Here is a 9091-nt window from a genome sequence, read left to right as displayed (position 1 = left end):
CCAACATCTGAACGGCTCGAAGCAGAGCTTCGTTAATGTTGGTGCCTGAGGTCAAAGGTCACAGGAAATAGAGACAATCTCAGTGATTTCATCATTTCCTGTCTGTTTAGCTAACATCTACACTGTCACTGCTGTTAGCATTCCATGAACGAATAGATCATGATTGATGGATATGAAAGGATGATGAATGAATGGACAGACAGACAGACAGACAGACAGACGCTTGGTCCCCTTGCTGCTGTCTCACCTCCGTTGGGTTTGATGTTCTGGACATAATTCTTGGCGTCTTGGATCTGGATTGAAGATCCTGAAACCAGACTTTCGCTCCAGCAGCGGACGTTGTGATTAAAGTCGATGATGCTGAAGAAGTCGTCCACGGTCAGATCGTCTAAGATCGCCTGCATGGCCTCCACCGTCTGTCCACAGGTGAGGACAGGACACACATGTGAGGACAGGACACAGGAGACACAGGTGAGATGTAGGGACAGGTTAGGACTCACCTGTTTCATCTTGACTCCCCACATGGAGCCGCTGACGTCAATGACAAACACAATGTTTTTAGGAAGAGGAGACAGATTGGATGGCGCAAAGAAGTGGACAAAATGTCCATCAGAGACCTGAGGGGACAAAAACAGGGTCATCATGTATGTGTGTCTCAGTGTGTGTGTGTGTGTGTGTGTGTCTCAGTGTGTGTGTCTCAGTGTGTGTTACCTGCAGCTCTCCAGCGTTAGCGTCTCTCACCACGTCATATTTAACAGTGAACACTCCGTCGATGACGCTGTGACTGCAGTTCTCACAGAGTTTCTGCTGCTGAAGGTTCGGCTTAAATACAACATGAGCCTGAGGACAGAGAAACAGTGCCACCATGTGGCCATTCCTCATTCACAGCAGATAACATTTTAAATGTTACTATTATAAATCTAAAGTGTTTTCTAAACCTTGTCTTTGGTGGACGTGACTTTGATGAGTTCACTGAAATGTTGCCCCAGAGTGTTTGGAATTTCTACTGTTGAGATTCCCTTTGGTTCATAGATGTAAACGTCCACCTGAAGACAGAGGACACTGTGGTCAGAGAAGAAAACTTTGTTTCACTGTTCACACGCGTGTGATGGTGATGTTTCTCACCTGGAACTGAGGAACAAGTCTCCCTGGCTGCAGATACAGCGAGTGCTCGTAGAAACCAAGTCTCCTGTGCATCATCTCCTGATAGTGCAGCTCAAACTCTATGTGACTGCCTGAAGGAACGTGGACCTCTGTCTTAAAGGTCTCCATGTCCTGGGAGTTTGCTCTGTTTGAAGCAGAAATGACTCAGTGTGTGGTTTGTGAGGTTCCACAGAGGTTCTACAGAAGGTTCTACAAAAGGATCTACTTTAGGTTCTACAGAAGGACCTACAGAAGGATCTAGAGAAAGATCTACGGAAGGATCTATGGAAGGTTTTACAGAGGTTCTACAGAAGGTTCTACAAAAGGATCTACATTAGGTTCTACAGAAGGATCTACAGAAAGATCTACGGAAGGATCTACAGAAGGTGCTACAAAAGGATCTACGGAAGTTTCTACAAAAGGATCTACAGAAGGTTCTGCAAGAGAGGAGGATCTGCAAGAAGGTTCTACAAAAGGATCTACCAGAAGGTTCTACAGAGGATCTGCAAGAAGGTTCTACAGAAGGTTCTATGGAAGGGGGATCTGGAAGGATCTACAGAAGGTTCTACAGAAGGTTCTACAAAAGGATCTACATTAGGTTCTACAGAAGGACCTACAGAAGGATCTAGAGAAAGATCTACGGAAGGATCTATGGAAGGTTTTACAGAGGTTCTACAGAAGGTTCTACAAAAGGATCTACAGAAGGTTATACAGAGGGATCTACAAAAGGTTCTATGGAAGGATCTACGGAAGGATCTACAGAGGTTCTACAGAAGGTTCTACAGAGGGATCTACAAAAGGTTCTATGGAAGGATCTACGGAAGGATCTACAGAAGGTTCTACAAAAAGATCTACAGAAGGATCTACAGAAGGTTCTGTTACCTGACTATGCCTGCAGCCTTCCCTCTGGCTCTGGCCTGAGTGTACAGGTTCCTGGCCACGGTCTTCTCCTTCACCGAACCCACAAACGTGATCCCGTTCACATTCCTGCAGCAGGAGGAGCGAGAAGTTTGCATCACAGTGATGAATGAATTCATGTTCATGTTCAGATGTGGACCTGCTGGACTCACATGGTGAAGTTGGTGATGAACGCTCGTTTGGGAATCTGGACGTTGAAGCCGATGCTCTGAGCTGAAGGACCAGAGTTAACCACTGAGCTCCTGACGGTGGTGTGAGCGAAGCGCGACGTGATGCGGCTCTCCACCCTGTAGCTCTTAACGGTGATGTCATCTCCGCGTATGGCCTGAGCACAACCAGGTGGGAGGAGCCTCTTTATTTATTGTTTTTACATCAATGTCAAACCTGACCTCTGACCTACGTCACCTCATGCATGTTTTTGGTTAAAAGTGGGCAGGGCATAATATAACAACAAAATCATCAAATCACATCAAATAAAATCATCAAATCATATCAAATAAAATCATTAAATCACATCAAATCAAATCATCAAATCACATCAAATAAAATCATTAAATCACATCAAATCACCAAATCACATCAAAAAAAATCATTAAATCAGATTTAAAAACTGTAAACAAAACAACTGAAAAACAGCATTAAAGTCAATAACCTTTCAGTCACATGGATTAGTTCAAACAACAGATTATTGATCGTCTGATAACATGCAACTCTGTCACAGTCGGAGACAGGCGTGAGGAGAGAGAGAGATAGACAGAGAGTGAGAGAGGGGCAGAGAGTGAGATAGGGGAGACAGACAGAGAGTGCGAGAGAGAGGGCAGAGGTGAAAATAGAGACAGACAGAGAGAGAGAGTGAGATAGAGACAGACAGAGAGAAGAGACAAGTGAGAGAGAGAGAGAGAGAGAGAGAGACCCAGGCGTGAGAGGTGAGAGAGAGACAGATGAGTGAGGAGAGACGGTGAGTGAGAGAGACGAGACAGAGTGAGGAGACAGAGAGGGGTGAGATGAGGGACAGACAGGGAGTCAGAGAGAGGGAGACGGAGAGGTGAGGAGAGGCAGAGGGGTGAGAGAGAGAGTGGGAGATAGGGGACAGACAGAGAGAGAGAGACAGGCGTGAGGGAGAGAGGAGAGACAGAGTGAGAGAGAGTGAGAGACAGAGGTGAGATAGGGAGACAGACGGAGAGTCTTGAGGGAGAGAGACAGAGTGAGGAGACAGAGGTGAAATGAGAGACAGACAGAGAGGTGAGAGAGAGACAGGCGTGAGAGAGACAGAGTGAGAGACAGAGAGTGAGAGAGACAGAGTGAGATAGGAGACAGACAGAGGTAGCAGAGAGGGAGACTGGCAGAGGTGTGAGAGAGAGAGAGACAGGGGAGTGAGATAGGGGAGACAGACAGAGAAGAGAGAGAGAGACAGAGAGTGAGAGAGACAGGCCAGACAGAGAGACAGAGAAAGAGAGAGAGACAGAGAGTGAGAGAGAGACAGACAGACAGAGAGAGAGACTTACTTCAAAGTCTTCCTGCTCCTCGCTGGTCAAAATGGCTCTCTGCAACACGCACACACACATACACGCGCATGCACGCACACACACACACACACACACGCATGCATGCATGCACGCACGCACACACACAGTGTGTCATCAGTTAAAAGTGAATTCCATAGATTTATGTGCAGCTGACTGATGAATGGATGAATGGATGAAGTTGTCACCTTGTGTCTCTGCTGATCCTGATCCTGAAACTGAAGAAACAAATGTGATGTGTGTTAACTTTGTTGTAATCTGAAATAATCCACATTAAACAGCAGGAAAGTTTCATATTAAAAATGATTGTATTTGAATGTCACAGATGAAATGTTTCATATTTCATGTCCATTTAAATCAACTTTACAGCCAAATACTGAAAAACATTGTATAGTGTGAGTGTGGGTCAAAGGTCAAACGTCTTTATTTCTAAATATTAATATTCTTCAGACGTTTGAGGCTGAAGTTCAGCTGCAGTTAGAAAAGATACAAACTCACCGTCTCGTCCTCACATCGTCCATCGATGACAAACTCAAAGCAGCAGCTTTGATGCAGCAGCAGCAGCAGCAGCAGCACTCGCTTCATTGTTTCCTTCAAACACACACACACACACACACACTGATATATGTCCCTGTGCAGAGCAGCGATGATGATGATGATGATGATGATGATGATGATGGTGGTGGTGGAGGTGGACTCTTGGCTCCAGTCAATATTTGCTGTGTTTCATGGAACTGAGAGAAGAGAGGGACACTTTGAAACTTTGAATTTTGACCTGCAGAGTGGGCAGAGATTACTTTTACACTGCACACACACACACACACACACACACACACACACGCACACACTTGCACACACACACACACACACCTGCCTTTTTACACACACACACACACGTTGAATATGAAACATGTAATGTTTCCTTACAGTCAAAAGATGGCAGCAAAGGAAGCCGAAACCACAGCTGCTTCATCCTGAAACACTGTGAGGCCTTAAAGGAGACATATTATGCAAAATCAATCATTTTTATTTGTAGGGTTTATTTGTACCATAACCCTTTATCATTTTAATCATTTGAATACTTATATTTGGGACTCTGGAGGCTCTACCAGTCGCCAAAGTGTGGAAAAAGAATACTCAGTCATGTTTTCGTGGTCCCCCTGAGTGTAAGTATAGACGATAAAACACTCCATGTTGAATTCCCTGCACTTATGACGGCAGCATGCGCATTTCACCGTGAATGTTACCGCCCCACCAGTAAGTTTACTTGGAGAGCTCCACCTTAGCTCCACCTTAGCTCCACCTTGTCCCTGCGAGAGTGCAGGCGAGGGAGGAAGAGCGCTATTATGTCAACGCGGAGGGACAAGTGTGCTGTTGGTGGCTGCACAGTGGAGCACAGTGTTTTACAGAGGATTTTATATATGAAGCTAATGTGCCGATGATAAAGTCAGCAAACGTGTGTTCGCACCACTTCACATCAGTATTTAGTCAGCGACGTACAAACACACACATTGTTAAGAAAAGGTCACATAGAGGTCATAACTGACCATTCTGACACGTCCTTATTAAACATATTTGGTCAGTACGTCCTCCATGACCGGAGCACACACTCAGTCTGATACAGTCACATACAAAGGTCAGCGGTGGATCAGTGGTGCTGTCCCTAAGTGCTTTTAACTGATTTACAGTTGGACAGTGTTCGGCTCCATCCTTATGTAGGACGTCTCTTCCTGTGACGCACGCTGCCATGTTGATATTGTCAGAGAACTAGTGGAGGGAGGGGGAGAGGAATGGAGCAGAGGGAACAGGAGCTGAGCGAGTGAGCGCTGTAAAGAGGTCAAATCAGAAACCCCCTGGAAGAAGTGGGTGTGTGTTTGCCTGTGTCTCATTTGCATATAAAGGGACCATGCACAAAACAGAGTGTTCTGAAAGGGGCGGGTTTAACAGGGTTATTGAACTGCTATGGTGCTTCATCCTTATGGTATTTTGACCAAAGCATGTCACTGACATGTTCATTAGGACACCAGGGAACTATTTTAATGGGGGAAATAGGGTATAATATGTCCCTTTTAAAGAAAAATCACTTGTGCTCACGTTTTTATTAAATCTGTTTTTATTGTATTTCGTTTCTTTTCATTTTAATTTATTTTATTCACGTTTTTATATGATTATTTTATTTTATTTATTTAGTTCACGTTTTTTCTATTGTATTTATTTATTTCACGTTTTTATTTTATTTATTTAGGTCACGTTTTTATTGTATTTATTTATTTCACGTTTTTATTTTTTATTCAGTTCACATGTTTTTATTTAATTGTATTTATCTAGTTCACATGTTTTTATTTTATTTATTTAGTTTGCATGTTTTTATTTTATTTATTTAGTTTGCATGTTTTTATTTTATTTATTTAGTTCACATGTTTTTATTGTATTTATTTGGTTTGCATGTTTTTATTTTATTTATTTAGTTCACATATTTTTATTTTATTTATTTTGTTTGCATGTTTTTATTTTATTTATTTAGTTCACATGTTATTATTGTATTTATTTGGTTCACATGTTTTTTTATTTAATTGTATTTATTTAGTTCACATATGTTTTTTATTTACACTGTATTTATTTTAGTCTATATGTTTTTTATTTAATTGTATTTATTTAGTTCACATGTTTTTTATTTAATTGTATTTTATTTAGTTCACATGTTTTTTATTTAATTGCATTATTTAGTTCACATGTTTTATTTAATTGTATTTAGTTTTAATATGTTTTTTATTTAATTGTATTTGGCCTAGTTCACATGTTTTATTTAATTGTATTTATTTAGCTCCACATGTTTTTATTTTTATTTATTTGGTTTGCATGTTTTATTTTGTATTTTATTTAGTTCATGTTTTATTGTATTTATTTTAGTTTGCATGTTTTTATTTTTATTTTATTTGGTTTGCATGCTTTTATTTTATTTATGTAGTTCACATGTTTCTATTGTATTTACTTAGTTTCTATATGTTTTTATTTTATTTTATTTGGTTTGTATGTTTTTATTTTATTTATTTAGTCTACGCTTTTATTTTATTTATTTAGTTCACATTGCTTTTATTGTATTAAATTTTTCTGTTCATGTTTTATTTTCTACCTGTATTTATTTAGTTCACATGTTTTTTATTTAATTGTATTTATTTAGTTCACATGTTTTTATTTAATTGTATTTATTTAGTTCACATGTTTCTAATACTGCGCGTTAAGTGTCATGTAGTTTCTCGCCTCAGTGATTTTCTCGTGGACTTTGGTGAAGGAGAGTGAGTTGTGAGTTTGTTGTTTTTCAGTCATGTTTTCAGTCAGACTGAGCCTCTGTGTGTGTGTGTGTGTGTGTGTGTGTGTGTGTGTGTGTGTGTGTGTCTCAGCAGCAGGGGGCGCTCACAGTTTGTGTCTCATGAAAACACAAAGTAACTTTGTCTTGTCCTCGTTTTCTTCTCTGACGATTCATTTTCTTTTTTCCTCCTTGAAGGAAATACCGTCACCCTCCTCCTCCTGCTCCTCCTCCTTGTGTGTGTGTGGGTGGTGGGTGTGTTTTCCTCCTCACCATGTCACGCTTCAGTGCAGTCACTCACTCATTCACACGTTCACACTCAGAGGATCTTCTGTAAACAACGTGTCTCTCTCCGTCTTTGTTACTTGTAAACGATCAGGACTGAAACGAGGGTCTGCTGATGAAGATGAAGAAGATGATGATGATGATGATGATGATGATGATGATGATGACGATGATGAAGATGGGCTGTGCTGCTCAGGAACAGCTGCAGAAGGATGAGGACATGGCTCCAGACGTGTCAGACTTTGATTTAAACTTTGTAAGACGTTCAATCATGAAGAAGATTCTGGATTTTATTCACGACCTTTGACCTGTTTATTTTTTCTTCCCTCGCTCTCACAGGCTCCTCCCAGAATTCCACGACAGGTGAAAACAATCTTAACAAAGGTAAAAGTCATTCACTTTTACATAAGACGTGTTCTTCTATAAAAACTGATCATATGACCACTGACCTACATGAAGTCACAGGGGTTGTGACGCTCACACACACACACACAGATGTTGTGACGCTCACACACACACACAGATGTTGTGACGCTCACACACACACACACAGATGTTGTGCGCTCAATACACACAGATGTTGTGTCACACACTACACAGATGTTGTGGCAGCTCACACACACACACAGATGTTGTGGCCTCACACACACACACATGTGTGGCTCACACACACACACAGATGTTGTGGCAGCTCACACACACACACACAGATGTTGTGGCGGCTCACACACCACACACACACACACACAGATGTTGTGGCGCTCACACACACACACAGATGTTGTGACACACACACACACACACAGATGTTGCGGCTCACACACACACACCGCGCACACACACAGATGTTGTGGCTCACACACACCTGCATACACAGATGTTGTGGCTCCGCGCTTACACACACAGATGTTGTGGCAGCTCTACCACCACCACACAGATGTTCATGACTCACACACACACAGTTGTTGTGGCTCACACACACCTTTTGGAATGTTTGGCTCACGCCCACACAGATGTTGTGGCAGCTCACACACACAGTTGTGGCGGCTCACACACACACACACACAGTTGTTTGCTGGCCGGCTCAGACACCTGCAGCACACACAGATGTTGGCGGCACCACCACACACACAGATGTTGTGGCTCACACACACACAGATGTTGTGGCGGCTCACACACACACACGGTGTTGTGGCCGCTCACACACCACCACACACACAGTTGTTGGCGTGGCAGCTCACACACTGCGCACACACAGATGTTGTGGCGCTCACACACACACACACAGATGTTGTGGCCAGCTCACACACACACAGATGTTGCTTGAGCACTCAGGCGCACACACAGATGTTGTGGCGGCTCACACACACACACACACACACACAAAAGATATTGTGGCGCTCACACACACACACACATATGTTGTGACGCTCACACACACAGATGAAACCTCTGGATCTCATTTCATGAGAAAAACATATCTGTGGAAACTGAGTTTGTGTCAGAGGATGGCGCTGTTTCACCTGTAGGTACCGCAGGGATTTATGTGTGTGTGTGTGTGTGTGTGTGGGTTCTGTAGGAGACCAAACCTCACATCCAGGAACTGTCCATCAGAACCACCATCATCTCTCGTTACGCCTTCACGGCTGTTTACTGCGTCATGTTGAACCGTCTCAGCGTTGCCGCTGACGCCACCTTTCACTTCCACATTCCTGCTGATGCTTTTGTCTCCAACTTCACCATGTGAGTGTCTCACTGCAACTGTAACAACAACTGTAACAACTGTAACAACAACTGTAACAACAACTGTAACTTGTTATTCTTTTCTTAAGTCACTCAGGAGTTCGTAAACTTGTATCATGATTACATTACATGTCATTTAGCAGACGCTCTCTCTCACACACACACACACACA

The 9091-nt window shown here is 42.5% G+C and overlaps 2 protein-coding genes across 2 annotated transcripts; one reads left to right on the top strand and one right to left on the bottom strand.

The window, feature by feature from the left end:
- Positions 1-3: 3 nt before the first annotated feature.
- LOC122762179 (inter-alpha-trypsin inhibitor heavy chain H2-like) lies at positions 4-8829 on the bottom strand (the record flags this gene model as incomplete). The annotated part of the gene is made up of 12 exons (XM_044017378.1): positions 8766-8829; positions 4083-4175; positions 3773-3802; positions 3567-3605; positions 2214-2386; positions 2026-2130; positions 1126-1288; positions 939-1046; positions 712-840; positions 501-617; positions 248-416; positions 4-45 (listed from the first exon to the last, which is right to left on the bottom strand). Coding segments are annotated over exons 2-12 (1162 nt in total), but the record flags the coding sequence as incomplete, so codon positions are not given.
- Positions 7322-8923, top strand: LOC122762178 (inter-alpha-trypsin inhibitor heavy chain H5-like). Its single transcript, XM_044017377.1, has 3 exons — positions 7322-7432; positions 7516-7560; positions 8756-8923. The coding sequence occupies exons 1-3, from the start codon at positions 7322-7324 to the stop codon at positions 8921-8923; spliced, it is 324 nt and encodes a 107-aa protein (XP_043873312.1).
- The last annotated feature ends 168 nt before the right edge of the window (positions 8924-9091 follow it).

Source organism: Solea senegalensis, unplaced genomic scaffold, assembly GCF_019176455.1.
Source record: "Solea senegalensis isolate Sse05_10M unplaced genomic scaffold, IFAPA_SoseM_1 scf7180000015335, whole genome shotgun sequence".
Classification (NCBI taxonomy): Eukaryota; Metazoa; Chordata; class Actinopteri; order Pleuronectiformes; family Soleidae; genus Solea; species Solea senegalensis.
This window is presented reverse-complemented; position numbering and strand designations above follow the sequence as displayed.